Below are 25,799 nucleotides of genomic sequence, written 5' to 3'. Positions count from 1 at the left end.
GTAACATTGAGGAAATCGCCCATAAAGTAAAACAAAACGACAAAGATGGAAAATAAGAGAAACCAGGTATTGAAGCAGGAGGCCAAGTCGGGTACTGGATTAACGGGAGCTCCAGAAGGAGAGCACAGAGGCAACAGACATCATCAAAGAAGGAATGCGAGGAGTTCCCACTGTGGCGCGGTGGGATTGGCGGCGTCTTGGGAGTGCTGGGACGCAGGTTCAATCCCCAGCCCGGCACAGTGGGTTATGGATCCAGCATTGCTGCAGCTACGGCTTACGTTGCAGCTGTGGCTTAGGTTTGGTCCCTGGTGTGGGAACTCCAAATGTCGGGGTTGGCCAAAAAAACAGAAAAAAGAAAAAAGAAGGAAAGAATACAAAACACCTCCCAGAACTAAAGCAGAATCCGATTCCAGGCTAAAGCACCCATGGGATACCCAACATAGTGGGTTTATAAAGACCCACTTCTGGGCACACACCCTGAAGTTTCAGATGAAGAGGAATAAAGAGGAAATCCTGAAAGATCCTGTTGCCGGTGGTGGAGGTGAGCGTGAGTCCAAATAGAGTGTGAGCACAGCAGACGCCCCCAGAGCAGCTCTCCAAGGCTCCGAGGCAACCCCTCTGATATTCTGAGAGAAAACATTCCCTTATCTCCACTTCCAGTCAAACTATTACTCAAAGACGAAGGTGGAACAAAGACTCTTTCAGATGCGCAAAGACCCCAACATTTTATGGCCCCTGTCCACCTTCTCTGGATTACGGCAGGATGTTCTCCAGGGAAACAATGGCATAAAGCAAAACACAAGAAGACAGAGTTCCCGTCATGGCGCAGCAGAAACGAATCCCACTAGGAACCATGAGGTTGGAGGTTTGATCCCTGGCCTCGCTCAGTGGGTTAAGGATCCGGTGTTGCCGTGAGCTGTGGTGTAGGTTGCAGACGCAGCTCAGATCTGGTGTTGGCTGTGGCTGTGGCGTAGGCCAGCAGCTGTAGCTCCGATTCAACCCCTAGCCAGGGAACCTCCACATGCTGCAGGTGTGGCCCTAAAAAAGCAAAACGAACAAACAAAACCCCCCCCCAAAACTCAGGAGGAAGACAGGAGGTCCAGGAAGAAGCAGAGCACCCTGCCCAGAGCGGGGGTGAGGATGGGACGGAAGGAGCATCCTGGGCCTGAGGGCCATGAACGAGGCCACGTGCAGCCTGGAGCAGGACGGAGGGCTCCAAAAGGGAGGTCCCGGGGAAAACAACGAAGGCAGAAATGAGAAAAACCAAGCCACAGAGAGGAACAGTTGGATTATCTGATGCATATGCAAATTAACCCTGGTGGACTTTTGGGAATCTGTACCTTTTGGAAAAATACTGATGGGTGCAGAGACCCTGAAACAAGTAACAGCAAGGCAATGACTACCTTTAGATAAAATAACTGGTTGTCTAAAAAAGGCATCACAACCAAAGGATGCTGCTTGGATTAGTCATAATAATGTAATGCTGACGGTTCTGGCTCTCACCCAGAACTGGGCTATCACCATGCTGGGAAACCTGGAAAAGGAAAGTATGGGTGGAATGGTTGCAGAGAAGACCTCAACCCTCATCTACCTTAACAGGTGAGGACTGCATCAGAAATGGATCACTCAAGGAATACCACCACGTGCCAATTATTTAGATATACAGTGATGATGGGTGTACAACTATAAATATAATAAATTCATTGGATTATAAAAACAAAGAAAAAAGAAAGAACTGCAGTAATAGCGTTAAAGCACTAAAAAGTAAAATCACTTAAAAAAAAAAAAACAAAAACAAAACAGAAATAGGAGCTTCCTCCGTGGCTCAGTGGTAATGAACCCAGCTGGTATCCACGGGGATGCAGGTTTGATCCCTGGCCTTGCTCAGTGGGCTAAGGATCCAGTGTTGCTGTGAGCTGTGGTGCAGGTTGCAGATGCGGCTCGGATCCTGAGTGGCTGTGGCTGTGGAATAGGCAGGCAGCTGCAGCTCCCATTTGACCCCTAGCCTGGGAACTTCCACATGCTGACCCCCCCAAAATAGAAAACAAACCAAAACCCAGAAGTAGAGACAGTCAACGACCAGAAGAAACAGCTAAAACTGCTGGAAGCAGTAGGACGTGGGAGGTGGGCTCTTTTTCATAAAAACCCTCTAAGATCACTTAACTTTTAAAACTACATCACAGATGACTGAGATAAAAATAAATGTTAATGCGTTAAAAAGTGAATGAAAGAAGGACTTGGAGGATGCAGGACTCAGCAGCTTACTGCATCTGAACAGTCAGATTCTAGTACACGGTAGAAAGGGTTCTCTAAGATGCCGGAGAGCTCGGGGTCAGCTGAAGCCGCCAGTGTCAGCATCACCCACCGGCTATGCGGCTGGCACTGCTCTCTGGCTCCTCAAGGCGTTTAAAGGCCCAGAGGGCAGCGTGGGTGGCACACAGAAAATTGCAGCCAAGATGAACTTGGATCTGATTCTTAGCAGTTCTACCTCCATGGGCGCTAATCACCTGCCTGGCGAAGTGCTAACCAACCACGTCCACGTCCCTCTTGCTTCGTCTTCCCGAGAAGGTGATGGGTTGGGCCTTTGACTATCCTTGCACGACTGGAGAGGAAAATGAAGCATGGCAGGGTCACAGAAGGTGTCGTGTTTACAGCTGTCACCAAGGGGCACGGGGTGGGGGGACCCAAGTCCGAGAGCCACTGAATCTCCCCCTCCCCCCGCTTTTTTTGTCTTTTGTCCTTTTAGGGCTGCTGCACCCACGGGATATGGAAGTTTCCAGGCTAGGGGTCTAATTGGAGCTGTTGCTGCCAGCCTACGCTAGAGCCACAGCAATGCCAGATCCGAGCTGCGTCTGCGACCTACACCACAGCTCACAGCAATGCTGGATCCTTAACCCACTGAGCAAGGCCAGGGATCAAACCCGCAACCTCATGGTTCCTAGTCAGGTTTGTTTCTGCTGCCCTACCACAGGAACTCCAAGCCACTGAATCTTAAGTCCCTGATCACAATCTATCTGCTATGGGGCCTCACACCATCTTTAGATATTTACAACCGTGGAAAGCCTCTTCCTCCACTTCTGGTTCTTGCCCTTGACTAAGTTATTACCTACCAAACCAACACTGCTTTCCTCACTCAGTAAAGCTAATGATTCCATCTCACTCTTGAGCCTCAAATAATGCAACATATGTGATAAATTGTTATTGACTCTAAATGTCTCTTTACACAAATGAAAATACTATTACTATTATTTCTTTTTATAGCTGCACCTGTAGCACATGCAAATTCCCAGGCTAGGAGTAGAATTGGAGCTACAGCTGCCAGCCTACGCCACAGCCACAGCCATGCCAGATCTGAGCCACATCTGCAACCTACACCACAGCTTGAGGTAACACTGGATCCTTTAACCCACTGAGTGAGGGCAGGGATCCATATCCTCCTGGACACTGTGTCAGGTTCTTAGCCTACTGAGCCACAACAGGTACTCCTGAAAATATTATTTTTGATGACGGAAGGGAGACAGTGGCCCTGGGACATGGCTCTGTCTCCTGCGCCAACCTTAGAAAAGCCATCTCGGGCTCGCTGGCAGGACTCACTGAGCTCCATGGCAGCAGCTGAGAAGTAGGGGTTTGAGAAGGGCACGTGCCCCCGGGGTCAGCAGGCAGGCTGTGGGCACCTGGATCCTAAGACAGGTGGCCGGCACTGAATGCATCACCCCCTCTACTTGGGGAAACCTGTAATATTTAGTTCTGGGGATGTCTTCTTTTTTAGTTCCCATTAAACCCAGAGTCTGCTGTGATTATGATGTTTAGAAGCACTGAAGTCTTCACCTCCACTCCGTATCTGTGACTTGACTGAACTCAACCACGTCTGCTCCCCTAACCCAGATGTCTGTTGCACAATTTGGGGCAGCTTTTTTTCATAGGGTTTTACGTGCTGGGTTGAAGGCATTTTACCCTGTCAGTGACTTTCCGGCATTTGCTGCCCAAGTCTGCCCCCTGGTGGACAATCTTCACTTTTTATTCTTGAATTCCTTGGAAGTGCTTTCACATGGATTACACACATTTAGAATGGCTAAGCAGTGAGGTCCTACTGTACAGCACAGGGAACTAACTATATCCAGTCTCTTGGGAGAGACCATATGGAAGATAATATGAAAAAAAGAATGTCTATATATGGGTCACTATGCTGTAGAGCAGAAATTGACTCAGTAGTGTAAATCAACTCTACCCTAATAAAAAATAAATCAAGAAAAAAACGATCGGACTTGCTCACCCCCATGAGGTCTGTAAGGTTGGTCTTATTATTTCCACTTTAATAACAAAGTGAGGGTTTAGAGAGAAGAAGAAATTTGCAACTTATCCTGGAACTGCATTGAGCTTCTTTGTTCCTCCATTCGGCAAAATCCCCAAACACCCTAGGTCTGAGCGGGCTGGGTTTGAGCCCAGTCTAAGTGCTGGTTTAACAACTGTGACCAGGTGCCATTCTTTCACCACCGTGCCCTCCACAATTGCGCACATTTGCAATTGGTGGAACTATTATGTGCAAAGGATGTGAAGTAGTTCCAGAAGGAAAAGTGACAGCTGATAGATCATTTCAATGTATGTGCGTGTGTGTGTGTGTGTGTGCATGCGCATATGTGCGCACACTTTAACGTGCAATGGGTTGTTATAATCTCTCCAAACTGGGTTTAGTTAAATAGGAAAACAGAGGCAGTGGGATCTCCTTTGAATACAGCCATCGACCATTTTACAACAGGTGTACTTGGCTTTGAAGTTCTCCGTGGCTGCAGAGGGATGACCCCCTCTAAAAAGAGTCTGCTGTTCAAGGTGCAGCGCAGCCCAGAGGCTGAGATCTGGGATCTGGAGTCAGGCTGCCAGCCTCAGCCCCAACTGACTCTGCCATTCAGCAGACATGCAACCCCAGGTGAATCTCACAACCGCCCTGTGCCTCATCTTCCTCGCAGGGAAAAGTGGGATGAAGAACAATATTCATCTCAGAGATGCTGCAGAGATTCAGCTGCACCACCTCACAGAAAGTGCTCAGCACCAACCACATCACGGGGCCACGGGAGTTTAAGTATCAGCCACCCTTCTCCCTGGTCGTGAATGAGCTGATCTAAGGCTGCACCTGTGAGACAGAAGGGGGGGCGGCGCAGAGAGAGTGTTCACTTCAAATACATTCTCTGAGTCATGGTTCTCAACCTGGGGGGTGGTCTGCAAGCCCCTCTCCCCCGGGAGGGGGTGTGTGCTGGAAATTTTCTGTGGGCATTTGGGGTCCTCCAATGAAAGGAAACACTACAAGCACAGGGGGGAACTGGATGCACAGGAATGTCCCACTCATTGACCAGATGTCCACTGAATAGACGGGTCTCTAAAGAAGATGTACTAGTGGCCAACGAGCATGTGAAAAGATGCCCAAATCACTAGTCATCAGGGGAATTCACACCCAAACCACAGGATACAACCTAAAACAACTAAGACGACTATAATTTTTTTTTAAAACCCAGAAAATAATAAGTGTGGGTGAGGATATGCAGAATTTGCAATCTTCACATGCTGTTGGTGGGGATGTGAAACAGTGCAGTCATTATGGAAAATACTACGGCAGTTCTTCAAAGTATGAAAAACAGAATTACCATACGATCCAGCAATTCCACATTTGGGTATTCATCCAAAACCATGGAAAGCAGGGTCTTGAATAGATGTTTATCAGTCCACGTTCAGAGCACCATTATTCACAAGAGTCAAAAGGTAGAAGTGATGCAAGCGTCCGCTGACGGATGGATGAATCAACAAAATGTGGTATGTCCATTCAGTAGGATGTTACTCAGCCTTAAAGAGGAAGGAAATCCTGACACATGCTACAGCGTGGAAGAACCTGGAGGCCATTAGGCTGAGTGAAACAAGCCAGCTGCAAAAGGACCAATACTGAGTGATTCCACTCATAGGTGGAACCTAGAGTAGTCAGATTCATAGAGGCGGAAAGTAGAGCGAAGGTTGCCAGGGGCTGGGGCTTGGGGAGTATGGGGAATTAGTGTTTAAGGGGTGCAGTTTCAGGTTCCATAGGATGAAGAGTTCTGGGGATGGATGGTGATGATGGTGTCATGACAAGGTAAATGCACTTAACACCACTGAACTATATGCTTATCAATGGTTACCATGGAAAATTTTACTATGGTTAAAAAAAACCATCCTGGGAGTTCCCATCGTGGCTCAGTGGTTAGTGAACCCAACTAGCACCCAAGAGGATACGGGTTCGGATCTCTGGCCTCACTCAAGGAGTTAAGGATCTGGCGTTGCTGTGAGCTGTGGTGTAGGTCGCAGATGCGGTTCGGATCCTGTGTTGCTGTGGCCGTGGTGTCAGCCAGCAGCTACAGCTCCGATTGGACCCCTAGCCTGGGAACCTTCATATGTAGCGTGTGTGGCTCTAAAAAGACAAAACGACCCCCCACCCCCCAAAAAACCCATCCTGCATCACCGAGAACATATTTGTGGTTGCCAAGGGGGAGGAAGAGTGGAGGAGGGATGGACTGGGAGGTTGGTATTAGCAGATGCAAACTAGTATATATATGACGCATAAACAGTAAGGTCCTATTGCATAGCACGGGGATCTGGATTCAATATCCTGCCATAAACCATAATGGAAGAGAAAATGAAAAAGAATGCATATATATGTATAACTGAATTGCTGTGCTGTATAGCAGAAATTAACACAACATTGTAGATCGACTGTATTTCAATAAAATAAACTTTTTAAAAATTAAAAAATTGTCAAATAGCGCCAAGAGCATCCTTTTGAAAGATGCTGCTAAAATACCCCCAAATGGTTAAATACACAAGCATCTGGTTATAAGAGGTTCATTTATAATTGTGACCGAGTGCATTTGGCACACTAGTCTGGGTTTCTCTGTTGTCATCATTGCCAAGGTAAGGAGATCCCTAAAACTGAGCTAAGGATCACCTCCAAGAAGCCAAAACACAGTGATGGGATTGGACGGAGTCATGTTATTAATGATTTGTAGCTTTAGCTTTGCGGAACTCTCGTTTATTGATAATCATTAATCTACAAAGTCCTTCTACTCATCTATAAAATCACAGGAGGGGTAACAAGTTGGGGTTCTCCGCTTCAAAGGATGCTTTCAGATGGCAACGCAAAACTCTGAACAGGAAGAAAAAGTTCTCACCTTATAGATGCAGGACTTGGCGTTGAGGAAGAAGAGTTCGATGGTGGCATTGTCCTTCAGGTATGAGATGCTTTCTATATAGAACCTGGAAGAGAAAAACTGCCAATGAACCACAGAAGCGTCAACCGTTCAGGCAGTTATCGAGCGTTCTCTGAATCATATGAGTTGCCTTGACAACGGGGACTCCCAATCCCAACAAAGGAGAAAGGCATCATCTATTGTTTCCATGATGCCTTTTCCAGAGAAAACAGTGCTTTGCAAGTCCATGTATTTATTTATTTATTTATTTATTTATTTATTTATATTTTGTGGCCGTGCCCACAGCATGTGGAAATACCCCGGCTAGGGCTTGAACCTGCACCACAGCAGCGACCCAAGCAGTGACAACACTAGGTCCTCAACGCATTGCACCACAAGGGAGCTCCTTTCAAGTCCATCTAGAGTGGGTTAATAACCATCATGACAGAGAGCCCTTCCGACAGCAAAGAGCCGGGCCCATCATCAATACCTAAAAGTCAACTTGCATGGAGAACAGACTTGTGGTTGCCAAGGGGGAGTGGGAGAGAGTGGGATGGACTGGCAATTTGGGGTTAATTAGATGCAAACGATTGCCTTTGTAATGGATAAGTAATGAGATCCTGTTGTGCAGTACTGGGAACTATGTCTGGTCACTTATGATGGAGCATGATAATGTGAGAAAAAAGAATGTACACATGTATGTGTGACTGGGTCACCTTGCTGTGCCGCAGAAAACCGACAGAACACTGTAAACCAGCTGTAATGGAAAAAATAAAAACCATTATTAAAAAAAGTCAACTTGAACTTGACCACCTATTTTCCCTTTCCTTATCTGCCTTCCAATTTTTTTAAATTTTAATTTTTTGTCTTTTTAGGGCCACACCCGCAGCATAGGGAGGTTCCCAGGCTAGGGGTCGAATCGGAGCTGCAGCTACCAGCCTCCACCACAGCCACAGCAACGTGGGATCTGAGCTGCGTCTGTGACCTACACCACAGCTCACGGCAACACTGTCCTTAACCCACTGAGCGAGGCCAGGGATCGAACCTGCATCCTCATGGATACTAATCGGGCTCGTTACTGCTGAGCCATGATGGGAACTCCCATTGTTTTTATGTCATCTGTTTTCATTAGATTACTTTTTGTCCTAATCACTGCTGAATGGGAGTTTTCAAAGATAATTGAAGAAGGGGCCCTATTTCTCTTTGAAATGGTTACAACAGATCTTTCTGAAGATAACAAGGTGGCGTTTGATGTCTGCACATCCAGAGAGCTGTGGCCAGTGCTCTCAACGCTATGATATTCATGCACATTCAGCCAAATGAGAACTGGATTTTTATCCAGATGGAGCTTATGGATTTTTTTTCAGGATGACACATGCTGAAATGATTTAAGTTTACACTTGAGGCGCCTTACACATCGACTCTGGAGTTTATTAAATTCCTTCATTAGATAAGGAAGGCTCAGGTGCATGGAGGGAGGTATGATGAGGGGAAGAGAGAAAACGACAGAGACTTGGAGGGAAAGGGGTTCTGGGTGGGTGTGACAACCTCTGAAGGGCACTGGGCACCTGCCTCGTGGAAAGTGGGGACCCCAAGAGGGGGCAGAAAGTGAAACGAGAAGAAACAAGTGCTGTGGTCTCCCAGAAGGGTGAGACAATAGGATGGAAAGGATCCTGGCAAGGAAGCCAAGAGACCAGTGATCGGGTCCCAGCTGGTGTGATTCCAGGCAAGTCACATAACCCCGCTGGGCTTCTGCTTTCCAAACTATACAAGATTGCTGGGCTTGGTCAGCAGTTCTCCACCAAAGACGTCTGCTGCTTTCCAACAGTGGAAACGAATTCAGATGAAAACAGCAGCAGCAAAACCAACGAGCCAACATTGCATAAGGCAAACACAACACGTCCACTGGCTGGAGCAAGACCACGCCCCCTAGTTTGCCACCTCTTGTCTGAGACGAAATAAACAATGCCTTTGACCATCTCACAGATGTGTGCAGAGGCTGCTGTGAGGAATGCACTACAGATGCATTTAAATCTGTGAGTGAATCCCAGTCCTTCAGATATTCACAGATATTTTCAATCCACAGATATTAATTGCACAGTTACCATAATGGTGGGTCTACAAAACTTTCGGAAATTACAATACAGTCTTCATTCTTGTAAAGTCTGGCAATGAAAAGGCTGGTTGATCTCTACCATTGCTCCCTTCCCTATCAAAAAAAAAAAAAGAAATACCGACTGCCTGCTTTTGGAGCAACTGTTTCATTTATTTATTTATTTTGGTCTTTTTTTTTTTTTTTTTTTTTTTAGGGCTGCACCCATGGCTTATGGAGGTTCCCAAGCTAGGGGTCAAATCAGAGCTGTAGCCACTGGCCACAGCCACGCCATATCTGAGCCACATCTGCAACCTAATCCATATCTCACAGCAATGCCGGATCCTTAACCCACTGAGCGAGGCCAGGGATTGAACCTGCGTCTTCATGGATACTAGATTCATTTTCACTGAGCCACAACAGGAACTCCAGTTTTTAAAATTTTTAAATTGTTTTGTCTTTTTAGAGCCATACCAGTGGCATATAGCAGTTCCCAGGCTAGGGGCGGAACGGGAGTTGCAGCTGCCAGTCAATGCCACAACCACAGCAGCGCAGGATCCGAGCTGCCTCCAAGACCTACACCACAGTTTGTAGCAACGCTAGATCCTTAACTCACTGAGTGAGGCCAGGTATCAAACCTGCATCCTCATGGATACTAGTCGGGTTCTTAGCCAGCTGAATCACAATAGGAGCTCCCTGGAGAAAGTATTTGATGTCACGGAGGTCCCCCAAGCGTCTATGGTGGTCTTGGATGAACAGTAAAGCTGTATACTGCTTTCACTCGCCTAGTAATGGAGACTTAAAATGCAGGAGCCAATTCTACATCTCAATGGAAAATACAGCTGTCTCTCCCTGTCTGTGAGCGGTTGTTCTAGAACCCTCCCACCCCCGAGGAGCCCCAAATGAACGCTCTGTCCCTGATATGAAATGACACAGTACAGGGAGTTTCCTGGTGGTGCAGCGGGGCAGGGATCCAGCACTGTTATTGCAGCAGCTCAGGTGGCTGCTGTGGCATGGGTTTGATCATTGGCCTGGGGAACTTTCACTTGCCTCGCACACGACCAAAAAATAAATAAATAAAATGACGGTACAGTCATATGTAACCGAGGTTTCCCATCTGATTCATGATATGGGGGAATAAATTGGCTGTGAGTTAAATCTGATGTAATTTAAAAACCTACACCTGTTGGAAACGGTTTTTGGCGAGGGGTAGTCAGAAGAGCAAAATCAGAAGGCAGGAAGGATGGAGTTCCCGTCGTGGCTCAGTGGTCAACGAATCCAACTAGGAACCATTAGGCAGTGGGTTCGATCCCTGGCCTTGCTCAGTGGATTAAGGATCCGGCGTTGCCGTGAGCTGTGGTGTAGGTTGCAGACGAAGCTTGGATCCCCTGTTGCTGTGGTATAGGCCGGCGGCTACAGCTCCGATTGGACCCCTGGCCTGGGAACCTCCATATGCCACAGAAGTGGCCCTAAAAATGGCAAAAAGACCAAAAAAAAAAAAAAAAAAAAAAAAAAAGAAAGAAAGAAGGCAAGAAGGAAGGCAGAAAGAAGGGGGGGGGAGAGAAAGGGAGGCCAAGGAGGTGGTGGGGCTGGACAAAGGCTCAGGACGGGGCTCTGGGCAGGTCATTGGAAAGCCAGTTCAGCTGGGGACATGCAGGTGTGGCTCTGGGCCAATGTCCAAGCTGTTGCTTCCACCCCCTAAATCATCCTGCAGCCCCAAGTCACTATTGATCCATTTATTTATTTATTTATTTATTTATAATAGTTATTTCCCCAATACAATTTTTTTTCTACTGTACAGCATGGTGACCCAGTTACACATACATGTACACATTCTATTTTCGCACATTATCATGCTCCATCATAAGTGGCTAGACATAGTTCCCAGTGCTACACAGCAGGGTCTCATTGCTAATCCATTCCCAAGGCAATCGTCTGCATCACTACTGATCCCTTTAGCCTTTTGCTCACGGTCGCCACATGTTTTCACTGACTCCGCTGATGGTCCCCACAGGAGACCTCTTCTCCTGGGCTCCGGTGACGTCCTCTGCTTATGGCAGGGCCTTGCGGCCCCAGGATTTCCTGTTCCCCTGAGATGTCTTCTTACTAGGCTGCGACTCCCTGAGGGCTGGGACCAAATCTCATTCATTGTGGTGTCCCCAGCCCTAATCCAGGCAGCAACTTGAACTTGTGACGTTTCTCTGAAGGAAAAGACTCTGCTTTTCAACGGTTTGCCTCTCACCACCACCACTGGTGAGAGTTTTTGTTGTTGCTGTTGTGGTTTTGGCCACATCTGCAGCATGGGGAAGTTCCCCTGCCAGGGATCGAACCCACACCACAGCAGTGACAATGCTGACTCCTTAACAGCTAGGCCACCAGGAAACTCCTATTTTAATTCTTGAGAATTAAGGAGCAAAGACATTCTGTCCCCCACCTCCTACTAAGCGTGTTAAGAAAAAAAAAATACATACTTCCCTGTCTAACTCTTTAATAATGGAAAACTGAAACGAGATGGCCAATTCTGCCTTCTGAGACAGTATTTGTTCTCCAGCTGCACAAGAGACAGGAAGGTGGAGGAAATAACAAGTGTATTCTGAGAGGGAGGAAAAAAAAATCACCTTCTTTTGACAGAAACTCCAGTTTCCTGCTGACCTTTATCACCAAGCGTCAGTCTGGGAAACCCTGTGAGTTCCAGGCCCGTCACATTGTTCTGAAACCCTGGATATTTAACTCATCCCGAACTTTCTCTTCTGTGCTGGGGAGCTGGGAAGTCAAAAGTGACCAGAAGGGGAAAAACAGACCTCAGACATCTCAATCCTAGCACACACGAGGGGAGAAAGATTTTCTGGGGAAGTGGGAAAGGTCAACAGGTGGAGTTCCAAGTCCAGACACCAGCTCTGTCCCTTTGGATCGTTTGCAGGGAGCCTTGTCAAAGGTCCCGCTTTTGGGCAGTAGGTGGCGATGTTGCACTGGCTTGACTATCAGTGAGGAGGGCTTCTCTCCACAGACCCGGTGCACAAAGAAATTCCCGGGGCTCTGGGTCGACCTAAGGAGATGAATGATGTCTCAGAGGTTCAGAGGCTCTGCGGGGACAGCTCCGAGCCTGGTTCTGTATTAACCGTGGGTTTTGGATGCTCTGACATCTGGGACCGTGCTGACTTTCAATGGACGGCCCCTCCTGGGCTTAATCAGTTCCTGGAGATGATAAAGGACTCACCTACGCGCATACCTTTTGCCCAGGGACCGGCCCATCCAGAGCCCACATGCCCGTCCTCGCCACCTCTGTGGGGATTTCAAACTCCAGGCCACCATCCACCTGCCTTAAGCATCCCTGGGCCAGGAACTGGATGACTTAGGGCGGCCCCCATGTCCCAAAGCCCACATAAACTATTCAAACCAGCCAGCCCTAGGCCTGTTTATCCTGCCTCACTCAGTCTTTCCTGAAAAAAGCACAATAAAACCTCTTGCCTGCAGTCCCTGACTCCCTCTGCCTCCTGGCAGAGGCTGTGCTTCTTTCACGTGGCCCTGCCTGGCATGGGGTATTCTCCCTCATGGAAACTGAGTAGCGATCTTTCTTCCCCCCCCCCCCCCCCGCCCACCGTCTTTTTTAAGGCCGCACCTGCTGCATACAGAAGTTCCCAGAATAGGGGTCGAATCAGAGCTATAGCTGCCGGCCTATGCCACAGCCACAGCGATGCCAGATCCTAGCCGCATCTGTGACCTACACCACAGCTCGTGGCAATTCCAGATCCTTAACCCACCAAGCGGTTAAGGTTGGGTTCGTTTCCACTGCACCACAATGGGAACTCCCCATCTCTCTTTTCTTTTTTTCTTTCTTTTTTTTTTTTTTTTGTCTTTTTTTGCTATTTCTTTGGGCCGCTCCCTCGGCATATGGAGGTCCTCGGCATATGCAGGTTCCCAGGCTAGGGGTCGAATCGGAGCTGTAGCCACCAGCCTACGCCAGAGCCACAGCAACGCAGGATCCGAGCCGCGTCTGCAACCTACACCACAGCTCACGGCAACGCCGGATCCTTAACCCACTGAGCAAGGGCAGGGACCGAACCCGCAACCTCATGGTTCCTAGTCAGATTCGTTAACCACTGCGCCACGACGGGAACTCCTCCATCTCTCTTTTCAATGGCAGTAATATCCCCATCTGTTGGTCTCAAGTACCTGAATAATAATAAAACCTACATTTCAAAACAGGTTTTTCTGGGTTTTCCAGGACAAGACATTTAGCAGGACTAACTCTTAGGGCTTCTTTTGGTATGAAAGGAAACGGTGCCCTGGACCAAGGGCAAACCCACCTGGCTACACAGAGTCCCTTAAGCAACAAGGCAAATTCCACACCCAACCTGGCCCAGAGGATAATCATCTGGGGATATTTTATCAGACAGTCTGGAGCAGGAATACGTAGGTGCTATGCAACTGCGTGTTTGAGCAGATTAAACACAGAGGCCCTGAGGCCGGGGGAGTCCCGCCCCCTCAAACGTGTAGAAGCCTTGGGTGGTGGCAGAGGGAACACCGTCCAGCCCAGGTGACATCAGCGAGGCTTCCTCCGCTGCCCCCCTCGCTCCTCCTCTTCCCTCTCGCATCCACCCCTTGGCACTTGGGAATCACTGACTATTTACAGCAAGTGTTAATTAAATGGCCCAGTGATTTCATCCTGTAATGAACACAAATGTCACATTTGGAAGGCTGGCTTCGGGTAGCAGAAAGAGGCGATCATAATGAGAAGGATAATGAATAGCACTGTGAGTTTCAGCGGCCAAACAGCTCTGAGAATTTCAGGAGTTGATGAAGATCCTAACTGGGACACCCAGCTGAGATCCAGCAAGTTCTGGTGGCGGGCACCTGAGTTTGGATCCATGCCGTCACCGTTACCACGAGTGACAGGAAACAGCAACAGCTGTCTGAATCCGCCAGGAAAGACACCAACCGTCAGGTCATGAACTCAGCTGTGAAATTCCCTCTCCCACATTAAAGCTTCCTGGCATCTCCTCTCTTTTTTCCCCCCCTGTAGCTCACCTTATTGTTTGTGAAACTCTAAGTTTTGAAGAGACACAGCTAATCCTTATTTATTTTCTTGCGAACAGTGCAAATGACCAGAGCTCCAAAGACACTTATCTGGAGAATCCACAATGAAAAGGACAGTCCAGCCATGGAGGAATCATTCCTTGGGGGCACGTGTGCGGCATATGGAGGTTCCCAGGCTAGGGGTCGAATGGGAGCTACAGCTGCAGGCCTACGCCAGAGCCACAGCAAGGCAGGATTTGAGCCGCATCTGCGACCTATACCACAGCTAAAGGCAACACTGGATCCTTAACCCACTGAGCGGGGCCAGGGATCGAACCCACATCCTCATGGATCCTAGTCAGGTTCATTACCTCTAAGCCACAACGGGAACTTCTTGACCTATTTCTAGCTTGCCTGGTGGACGCTATCAGAGGGTCACTGTTCTCAATTTCCAGAGCTCACCTCATGGCCCTAAACAATGGTCTCGTCCTTGAATGTGACCTTGGTGGTACACTGACCACTGGGCTGCTTGTAAAGGATGTGCGTCGGGGTCAGGGAGTGGGGAAAGATGAGGCTGGACAGGCATGCACAAATCAGGTCACCCAGGACATGCCAAGGGGACCCTTAGCATGATCCTGGGAAGCCAGGAAGATCACGAGTAAGGGATCCGATGAGAATTCTAGAAAAGTGCTCAGTGGCAACACACAGGAGAGAGTGGAAGTGGCCAAGACCAGAAGCAGAGATGAACAAGGAGCTTTCAAGACCAGGAGAGGCTTATGAAGGTCTTAATTACAGCCAGGGGCGTGTGCATGGAGGGTAAGGGATGGAGCTATTTGAGATGCAGAGAGGAGTTCCCTGGTGGTCTAGGGGACAATCCTTGGTCTGGGAACTGAGATTCCACATAAAACTACTGCATGCTGGGAGTTCCCGTCATGGCGCAGTGGTTAACGAATCCGACTAGGAACCATGAGGTTGCGGGTTCAGTCCCTGCCCTTGCTCAGTGGGTTAACGATCCAGCGTTGCCGTGAGCTGTGGTGTAGGTCGCGGACACCGCTCGGATCCCGCGTTGCTGTGGCTGTGGTGTAGGCCAGTGGCTACAGCTCCGATTCGACCCCTAGCCTGGGAACTTCCATATGCCGCGGCAGCGGCCCAAGAAATAGCAAAAAAGACAAAAAAATAAAAAATAAAAAAAACCTACTGCATGCTGTGTCAAAAAAAAAAAAAAAAAGAGAGAGAGAGAGAGATGCAAAAATAAGAAGAATTAGTGAGTAAGAGGAAAGAGAAGGGAGCAGGTGGGAGAGAGCAGATAATGTCAAGGCTGACTTTCAAGTTGCTGGCTTGGTGGGGACTGGATGGGTGGTGTGCCCATGGCAGAGATAAGGTGGTGTCAGGGCAAAAACAGCCCAAGTTTGGGGGCAGAAAGATAATGACCCTGTTTGATTCAGACAGGGGAGGGCAGAGAAGGGCCTGTGGAATTTGGGGTCTAGGGACCTCCAGTGACCACAGGCATGACAGGACCAGAGGATGGACCCTGGCAGAGCAGAGGGGTCAGTGGGGTGCGGGAAAGGTGGCAGCAAGCCCATCCTTCTGACCCTCTGCTGTGAACAGAGCAGGGGTGGTGGCTGCAGGAGGAAAAAGACAGGCAGGGTATTTTCTTCTGTGTGGGTGGGAGCCCTGTGGACACGGAGGGGAGGGGTGGATGGAGCAGCAGCAGCTTAAGATAGAGAAAAAGAAAGAGGGGGTGGGAGGGGCTGGAACTGGAGTACACGTGGTCCCACTAGCCTCAGATGCTGGGCTAAGGGTCACTCTTCCTCTGAGATGTGAGGGGGGTGTGTGTGAGAGAGAGAGGAAGAGAGAGACAGAGGGAGAGAAGGAGAGAAAGAGGGAGGGGGGAGTCTTGGAAGTCAGGGAAGAATGGGGTTCATCTGTTCTCTGCCTTACTCTTAGCTCCTCAGTTTCTGCAACATAGCGAGATTACGAATATTCATAAATCGATAACCTATCCATTGATAATGGTGAGTGCGTAGCATGGAGTTCGCAAGTGAGAGAGCTGTTGACACCTCACAGTTGAAATGAGAGTGGCTTCTGGCTCTTAAGGTCCAGGAGTGACGAAGCTCAGATTGACAAAAAGGGGCCAGTGGGACCTTGGAGGTTTCTATGTAGAAGAGGAGGGAGCGGAGCTCAGGGCAGAACGCCTCCCCTCTGAAGGTCACTGTTGTCAAGAGATGGCAAGGCTTTCTCAAGAGATGACGAGGCTTTCTCAATAAATAGCACATATCTCAGCTTCTGGAAACTCCCGCTTTCCCATTTAAAATGCCCCTTTCCTCTACCAAGGTGGTTTCCAATGGGGCCACCATGCTTTGTGACTACAGCTTTCTTGGCCCCTGCAGGGGGCGCTCTGTCCATGGTGCTGAGTTGAGTCGCTCCAGCACAGCAAGGTCAGGCCTTGAAAGGGCTGCTCTTCATTGCACCTCTCACCCAGGGCCAGGTGCACCTGCATTTGCACAGGCTGCATCTGCAGATGGGTTCCAGTGCTGCAGACCTGGCCGGCCAGCATGGAGCACAAGATGGACCAAGGTCGGCAACCTCCGCTCCTGGCCCTGCTTGCACAGGGAGCAACAGCAGGCTCTCTGATAAGCAAGCATGGTGTCACTTTTCACTCATGAGGTGGAAGCCGCGTGACATAGGGGGAAGGGTCCCAGGTTTGGAGTCAGATCTGGATGAACAGATACAATAACTTGGAGTTCTAGCTGTGTGCAGTGGGTTACGAATCCGACTGCAGTGGCTCGGGTCCCTGCGGAGGTAGGGGTCAATCCCTGGCCTGGTGCAGTGGGTTAAAGGATCTGGCATTGCTGCACCTGCAGCTCAGATTCAATCCCTGGACCAAGAACTTCCATACACCAAGGGTACAGCCATTTAAAAAAAAAAAAAAGATGCAATAATTTACTAGCCATAAAGGGGGGGGGATTTATATGATCGTCTTGGGTTCCCCATCTCTTTATCTTCATTAGGAAAAATAATACCTCTTCAAGAATGGTTGTGAAAGTACTTCACCTATAATGGACAGCTCCCTTCTCTCTGCCCTTTTTCCTTTTTAGGTAATTAGAAAGTCCCTGATGCCATTATGACCATTCCCGCTCATCTGACTGAGGAACACTAAAGGAATTAAGTCCCTGGGGGGCTAAATAAGGGGTCAGTGAAGGGGGGTTCTTAGCCCTCCACCCTGCCCTCCTGAGACTCTCCTGCAGCTTGACGCCAGCTCCCCACCCTCCAAGGAGGAAATGCTTCCTTCCTGCTTTAGAAGATGAAGCAGAATTGCTGAATTCCAATTCATGTTATTTTTTTTTTTTTGGTCGTTTTGTTTTTTTAGGCCACACCCATGGCATATGGAGGTTCCCAGGCTAGGGGTCCAATCGGAGCTGGAGCCACCATCCTATGCCAGAGCCACAGCAACTCGTGATCTGAGCCACATCTGTGACATACACCACAGCTCACAGCAACTCCGGATCCCTGACCCACCGAGCGAGGCCAGGGATCAAACCCGTGTCCTCATGGATGCTAGTCAGGTTTGCTAACTGCTGAGCCACGATGGGTCTTATAGTTTCTCATCAGTTGAAAGGAGGCCGTAATTCTGACGTCACTCTCAGATGTTCTGAATATGCATTACAGCAAAAGAATATATAAATGCCAAGGAGCAAGCCATGCTGGATGGCAGCCTAAACGTTGATCCACGGTGGCATAGGGTTAAGATTTCTATTAAGAGAATTCTTAAATCTTGGCTTAAGGCAGCCAATCTTTTCCATGTCTCTTTTATCATGTATTCTGCCTTTACTCTCCTATACAACTGTGCATGTTATATGGGTGTAACGTATAGATGTTTAAAGGGAAAAACAGCAATGAGGGGCTGGAGCGTCAGGCTGCTTCGTAGATGCACATGTGATGGACAGCTGGGCTCTTGTTTAGAAAGGTCGGCGTGTACACACAGCCCAGCTGGACATGAGCTCTTTTAGGGACTCTAGGATAATCCAAGGTCTGGGTCTTTTATGAAGATAATTTATCGTGCCACTCCTTTGGAGAAAATAGCCTATAGACGTCCCCAGAAAGGCACCGGGTTATAAACTGCAAGCCCTTGCCAGGCCAAAAATCAAGGGAAAAGGGCAGAATTCACCCCAAAGGACAATGTGCCTCTTCTCTATAGGAGACAAACTATTAGTGTTTTTTGTTTTTTCTTGTTAGGGCTGTACCTTTAGCATATGGAAGTTCCTAAGCTAGGGGTCCAACTGGAGCTGCAGCTGCTGGCCTATGCCACAGCCACAGGAACGCCAGATCCAAGCCACGTCTGTGACCTAGACCACAGCTCACAGCAATACCGGATCCTTAACTGGCCAGGGATCGAACCCACATCCCTCGTGGATGCTAGCCGGGTCCTTAACCCGCTGAGCCACAATGGGAACTCCATCAGTGTTTTGATACTGTACTGTTTAGCCCCCCCATGAAATGGGGGCTAAGGAGAATGGGGGGGGGGTCTGGGAGCCTGGATTGTCCATGGCCAGTGCCAAGGAGGTACCCACCCCGTGAGGCAGTTGTAATAACTTGCACTATTCTATATTCAATTATTATATAACTTGAAGTGACAGAAGATGAGGGCCTGAGTTCAGGTAGCAAAGAGGAGAGGGAAGGGTGGGGAGAGATTTTGGAAGTAGTAGCAAGGAATTAATGCCTGTAAGAATATGAGGGAGAGGAAAGGAAGACAGACCTGAAGATACAAGCCTATGTGATGGAATGGATAATGATGGGACCCCAAAAGGCTTGGGGTTGGGGTGGGAAGATGATGAACTTGGCTTTGGACCTGTCGAATGTGGCCAAGAGGTAACTGGAAATGGAAACCCGGGGCTCTCCAGAAACATCTGCTCGTAGGGTGAGCAACAGAAAGCTCTGCTTTGTGGCGGTATTTCTGCAAGGCCTCCTGAGTGTGGACTTGGAGTGTGTTTTCCCAATGAGTGTTCTGAGAGGTGCCTGCTTTGGCCAACCAGGAAAACGCATCTCCTTGGGTTTCTCATCACCATGTCCCCAGGTCTCTAGTTCTACTGCATAGCTGGTTCCAGGGAGGGCGTCACCTTAGAGTGATTTGGACACTGATCCGCAGCCACAAACAACTTCAACCAGGCAGGCTCATAGTGGCCCAAGCTTTTCTCCAAGGCTTGGTCCCTCAAATCCACAGATAACTAGGCTCATAACAGATACTTGGAAACAACAACGAATATGCAACCAGCCCCGTTTTTTTCTCCTCTTGACTTATGTGTGCAAAAGGTACCCGGAAGGAGCGGGGCGCCTGTTACACGACCAGGAGATGCATCCACTTCCAATTACAGGAAGTTAATAAAATGCTTAAGCTCCACCAAGTTTCCCCTGATGCTGCCGCCCCTTCCGGGGGAACCGTTCCTCTTTGTCTGATTGGACGACTTCTCCATTTATCTGAGAAAACGTAGATGCCATTGTCGGGACTAGGACACAGAAGTCACGCTCATCAGTGACAGGGATGGCTCAGATGAGCTCTGATAGGTTCGTAGCTGTTAAATCAAAAAAGTATTCAATGCATGTTTCAATTTACTCTACCAGCTGAGTAAAGACACATATTCCTGCCGGTGAAATGGACCCTTTACCTCTGACGGTGCTTTTCATGGTATCAGGATGGCTATGTCTAAAACTGCATTCCTGGGGGTTCCCACTGTGGCCAATGGGATCAGCACCATCTCTGCAGCACCAGGATGCAAGTTCAATCCCCGGCCCAGCACAGTGGGCTAAAGGATCTGGCATCATCGGCATGGATGGGCTCCCTGGCCTGGGAACTCCATATGCTGCGGGGCGGCCAAAAAAGAAAAAAACAACAAACAAAAAACTGCATTCCTGGCTGTGTTCTTTAGGAAGCACTGAATTGTAAAGCATGTGTGTCCTGCTCTTGAATTTCTGTTCACATGTTTTATTTTATTTTATTTTTTACGGTTAGGCTGCACTCACGGCATGTAGAAGTTCCAGGGCCAGGGATCAAACCAGAGTCATAGCAGTGACGTTGCCACATACAGTGCAGGCCAGAGGGAAATCCTCTGTTCACATGTTTCAAAAGAGTTCTACGCCTTGGATGGAAGGCTTAGTGTCCACTGGAAGACGGAGGCATTTGAATCTAAATACCTCTGCAGCTGTGTGGCAAGGAAGGCTCAGGACAGAAACAGCCTGGTGGCTCCACAGACTGGGTGCTCAGGGAGCCACTAAATCTGGGGGCTCAGATTCTGGCTTGGCTACACACAATCTGTACTTTGCCCTTGAACTCGTGACATGACTTCCTCTCTGTCTTCACACAATCTTTTGCCAAGCCAAAGGGTAAGTCTGGTCAACTTCATAAGATTGTTGCAAAGAGAGGCATACAATTCTCCGCAGTCACAAAATAAAACTTCTTACAATAGATGAATGCACAGAAAATGCCCACTGTCTCTGATATATTATGATGTCAAAGCCTTCCTTACTGGCAAACGCATGAACCTGTGGTTTGCTGCTGGGTTTCCACTATTCCTATCTGGGATAAAATAGACAAGTTTCTTTTTTTTTTCCGCTTTTTTAGGGCTGCACCTGTGGCATATGGAAGTTCCCAGGCTAGGGGTCTAATAAGAGCTGCAGCTGCTGGCCTACACCACAGCCACAGCCACACTGGATCTGAGCTGCGTCTGCCACTTACACCACAGCTCACGGCAAGGCCAGATCCTTAACTCACTGAGTGGGGCCAGGGGTGGAACCAAAGTCCTCATGGATACTAGTTGGGTTCATTACTGATGAGCCACAATGAGAACTCCACAACAGAGAAGTTTCAAGAGGCCAAGTAGCACCTGGGACAGGAGGAAAGAAGACACAGACTTCTGTTATGCAGCTTCAAAAGCCCCCGAAAGAATACACAGGTGTGTTTTGTTTGTTTGTTTGTTTGTTTGTCTTTTTGCCTTTTCTAGGGCTGTTCCTGCAGCATGTGGAAGTTCCCAGGCTAGGGGTCCAACGGAGCTGTAGCCACCGGCCTACGCCAGAGCCACAGCAATGGGGGATCCGAGCCGTGTCTGCGGCCCATACCACAGCTCATGTCAACGCTGGATCCTTAACCCACTGAGCGAGGCCAGGGATCGAACCCACCACCTCATGGTTCCTAGTCAGATTCGTTAACCACTGAGCCACGACGGGAACTCCAGGTGTGTGTTATTTAAAGAGACCCAGTTTCGTTTGAGATGTACACCCTCTTTCTCCCCCAAAGCCAGAAATACAAGGGTTTTATCTTCATCCCACATAAGCACCCTAGTGCCAGAGCACAAGCCCATGCGCCTGGGCACACACGCTGGTGTGCCTTACACACTCACACCCTTCATTTATGTGTGCTGGGAAGGTAGCTGTACTCTGACCTCTATTACAGGCAACAAACCAAGACAACGTGATTTTCTTTCCTTTGATCGCTTGACCCTCCCAGACTTTTCTGATAAAGGAGAAAAAAAAAAAAAAAAAAAAAAAAAGCGAAAGGATGCATACCCAAGGTACATACCTGACACAAAAGTATAAAACCACTGGTCCCGACTTTTTGGGAAAGTCGTGTTCCAAGACTCTTCGATCGAGTTGAAGCCAGTTTAAGTGTCCCCTGAGGAAAAGAGAGACCCAGGGGTTAGGGCTTTGGGGCTTGACACGAAGGCAAATGTGCAGCCGAACGCACTGGCCCCCAGATCCACGTGAACCTCACTATTAAGTTCTCAGTATTTGCAGAACCCAGAGGAATTATCAGGGGAATATGGTGTCAGCAGGAGATGCTGCATGACAATCAAAGTCGCGGCTTTGAGACCCACCGTCCATGTCCTAAAATGAAAACACAGTATTCTTTTTAGGGCCACACCTACGGAAGTCCCTGGGCTAAGGGTTGAGTCAGAGCCACAGCTGCCAGCCTACACCACAGCCACAGCAATGCCAGATCCAAGTCGCATCTGTGACCTACACCACATGTCACGGCAATGCCAGATCCTTAACCCACTAAGTGAGGTCAGGGTTCAAACCGGCATCCTCATGGATACTAGTCAGGTTCTTAACCTGCTGTGCCACAATGGGAACTCCCATATTAGCAATCTTCACAACATCCTGCTGGAAACAGATGGGGTGAGAAACAAATGAGAGACAGTTTCTTTAAAAACAAAGCCCAGACGTTCCCGTCCTGGCGAAGTGGAAACAAATCTGACTAGGAACCATGAGGTTGCAGGTTCAATCCCTGGCCTCACTCAGTGGGTCAGGGATCTGGTGTTGCCGTGAGCTGTGGTGTAGGTCGCAGACGCGGCTTGGATCCTGTGTTGCTGTGGCTGTGGTGTAGGCCGGCAGCTACAGCTCTTATTAGATCCCTAACCTGGGAACCTCCAAATGCGCAGGTATGGCTTTAAAAAGCAAAAAAAAATAAAATAAAATAAATAAAATAATAATAATAAATAAAATAAAAATGAAGCCTACACCTACCACATGACCCAGCCACCCTGCTCCTTGGTATTTCAGCCAGGAGAAATGAAAGCACATGTCCCTGCAAAGACTTCGACACACAGATGTTCACTTAATCTGTAACTGCTCCACACTTGAAACAAACCAAATGTTTACCAACGGGGGAGTGAAGCCATGATGGTGCAGTTATAGAATATGGACTACTACGCAGTGATAAAGTCAATGGGCTATTAATACACACAACCACCAGGACAATCTCAAAATAATTACGCTGAGTGAAAGAAGCCAGACAATAGAGAGTACAGACTGTTTGGTTCTATTTATAGGAAACTCCAGAAAGTATCAACTAATCCGCAGTGACAGAGAGCAGACCAGATCCCGGGGTGGCGCGGTGGGGGATGGGGAGAGGATCAGAGGGACACGGGAAACACTGGTGACAGAGATGTTCATTCTCTTTCATGGGTGCAGACACACCCACACATCAAAACGTAGGAAACTGTACATTTGAACCTGTGCAGTTTCGTGTGGGTCCATTTGACCTCATGGAAGCTATTTTAAACAGGGAACCACGGAAAGCTGTGACGACATACAAACGGGGTCATTTCTGCATTTCTTTTTTTTTTTTTTCTTTTCCCACTGTACAGCAAGGGGGTCAGGTTATCCTTACATGTATACATTACAATTACATTTCCCCCCCCCTTTCTTCTGTTGCAACATGAGTATCTAGACAAAGTTCTCAATGCTATTCAGCAGGATCTCCTTGTAAATCTATTCCAAGTTGTGTCTGATAAGCCCAAGCTCCCGATCCCTCCCACTCCCTCCCCCTCCCATCAGGCAGCCACAAGTCTCTTCTCCAAGTCCATGATTTTCTTTTCTGAGGAGATGTTCATTTGTGTTGGATATTAGATTCCAGTTATAAGTGATATCATATGGTATTTGTCTTTGTCTTTCTGGCTCATCTCACTTGGTATGAGATTCTCTAGTTCCATCCATGTTGCTGCAAATGGCATTATGTCATTCTTTTTTATGGCTGAGTAGTATTCCATTGTGTATATATACCACATCTTCCAAATCCAATCATCTGTCGATGGACATTTGGGTTGTTTCCATGTCTTGGCTATTGTGAATAGTGCTGCAATGAACATGCGGGTGCACGTGTCTCTTTTAAGTAGAGTTTTGTCCGGATAGATGCCCAAGAGTGGGACATTTCTGCATTTCTTTCTCCCTTCCCTCCCTCCCTGTCTGCTCTCCTTCCACAAATATGAATTAACCACCTCCTCCAAATAAGGGGCTGGAGATGCCGCCATCGGCAAAACTGACACAGTCCCTATTTCCCTGAACCATCTATTCTTGTTAGGAGACACTCAGCAACTATAGCCACCATTCAGGATCTAATTCCTAATAGTATGAGGACCCGGAGTTAATGCGAACCCAGAAGGACCCAATCTAGTCCCGGCAGACGGGGGTGGGGAGGTCCAAGAAGGGTTGCTTGTTTGCTGGAGATGGGAAGAATGACAAGATGTAAGCAAAGAGGAAGGGGAAACCACTTTCCGAGCAGAGGGGCCCGCATGTGCCAAGGCCCGGAGGTGGGAAAAAACCTGGCTCTGCCGTATCTCGTGAGTAGAAAGGGATGAAGCTAGAGAGAGAGTGACGACTGGGACCTTGGAGACACATCAAGGAGGCTGGTCTTGAAGAGCAAGGCAGAATCACAGAACGAGTGTGAGCAGAAGAATCTGCCCTTGTCCTCCTCCTGTCCCCTCCTTACCACGCCCAGTCCATCATCCCAGAGGACTCAGCGTCCGACTGTCACCTTTACTTAGTGAGCTCATGTTGAACTGTCACTTTACTTAGTGAGCTCATGTGCAACTGCACAATATTGCCTCAGCCTGATGCTGCCGAACCCTGATGTCTGTAACATATACGCCCCCGTGAAAGGTGGGCACCTATGAACCAAAAGCTGCTGTATCACTGTATTAAGATGTTTGCTCCTGGAGTTCCTAATGGGGCTCAACGGGTTAAGAACCTGACATAGTGTCCGTGAGGATATGGCTTTGATCCCTGGCCTTGCTTGATGGGTTAAGGATCTGGCTGCAAGCTGCAGTGTAGGTCACAGATGTGGCTCGGATCTGGCGTTGCGGTGGCTGTGGCATAGGGCGGCAGCTGCAGTTCTGATTTGACCCCTAACTCAGGAACTTTCATATGCTTCAGGTGTGGGTGTAAAAAAAAAAAAAAAATGATAAAGAAAAGTTTGTTCTTCCAAGCCTCCAAAAAATGAAAGAGAGAAAACACTCAAGAAGCCTCCAAGTGGAGACTTCATTCCAACTGTGCCTTTTGCACAAAAAACCAAATCCCTCTTTCCATTAAGCCCAAGCCTTTGGCCCTGGGGATGCAGATGAGAGCTGCTTCTGTAGACTGTTCACCCGAGGAACCCAGCCTCTGCCTCCTCCAAGAATCTTCACCTAGACAAAAAGTTTTTTTCTATTAACGTTATCTTTCATGTTTGGTTATTCTTCTCTGAGTACAGTAACATTAAAAAAAGAAAAAAAAAAAAAAGAATGAGAAGTTCCCATTGTGTTGCAGGGGAAACGAATCCGACTACGAACCAGGAGGTTGCAGGTTCAATCCCTGGCCCTGCTCAGTGGGTTAAGGATCCGATGTTGCCGTGAGCTGTGGTGTAGGTCAGAGATGTAGCTCAGATCCTGCACTGCCGTGGATGTGGTGTAGGCTGGCATCTGTAGCTCCACTTTGACCCCTAACCTGGGAACCTCCATATGCCGCAGGTGTGGCCCTAAAAAGACCAAAAAAAAAAAAAAAAAAAAAAGAAAAAAGAAAAAAGAAGTTTTCTAAGCAAAACGACTGGACCAACATCTTCCAGAAAGGTGGGATAAATTCTGGTCCAATAAGACACGGGATCTGGAAACAGAAGGTCCGATGCCAGTGCTGTCTCCGGTCTCAGCTGAAAGGCTGACAATGCCCCACGGGGCTTATGCTGT

At 48.3% G+C, this 25,799-nt stretch overlaps 1 protein-coding gene across 15 annotated transcripts in view; it reads right to left on the bottom strand.

The window, feature by feature from the left end:
• Window positions 1–25,799, bottom strand: part of FRMD4A (FERM domain containing 4A) — a 664,082-nt gene that overhangs the window by 134,442 nt on the left and 503,841 nt on the right. For all 15 annotated transcript variants that reach the window (XM_021064221.1, XM_021064222.1, XM_021064223.1 and 12 more), the window contains 2 exons: window positions 21,881–21,973; window positions 7,185–7,269 (listed from right to left, as the gene is read on the bottom strand). In XM_021064221.1, the coding sequence (XP_020919880.1) occupies window positions 7,185–7,269; window positions 21,881–21,973 (178 nt within the window). The remainder of the gene's footprint in view (window positions 1–7,184; window positions 7,270–21,880; window positions 21,974–25,799) is intronic.

The sequence above is a fragment of the Sus scrofa genome, chromosome 10 (genome assembly GCF_000003025.6).
Source record: "Sus scrofa isolate TJ Tabasco breed Duroc chromosome 10, Sscrofa11.1, whole genome shotgun sequence".
Lineage (NCBI taxonomy): Eukaryota > Metazoa > Chordata > Mammalia > Artiodactyla > Suidae > Sus > Sus scrofa.
Note: the sequence above shows the minus strand (reverse complement) of the source record. Positions and strands in the feature narration are given on the sequence as shown.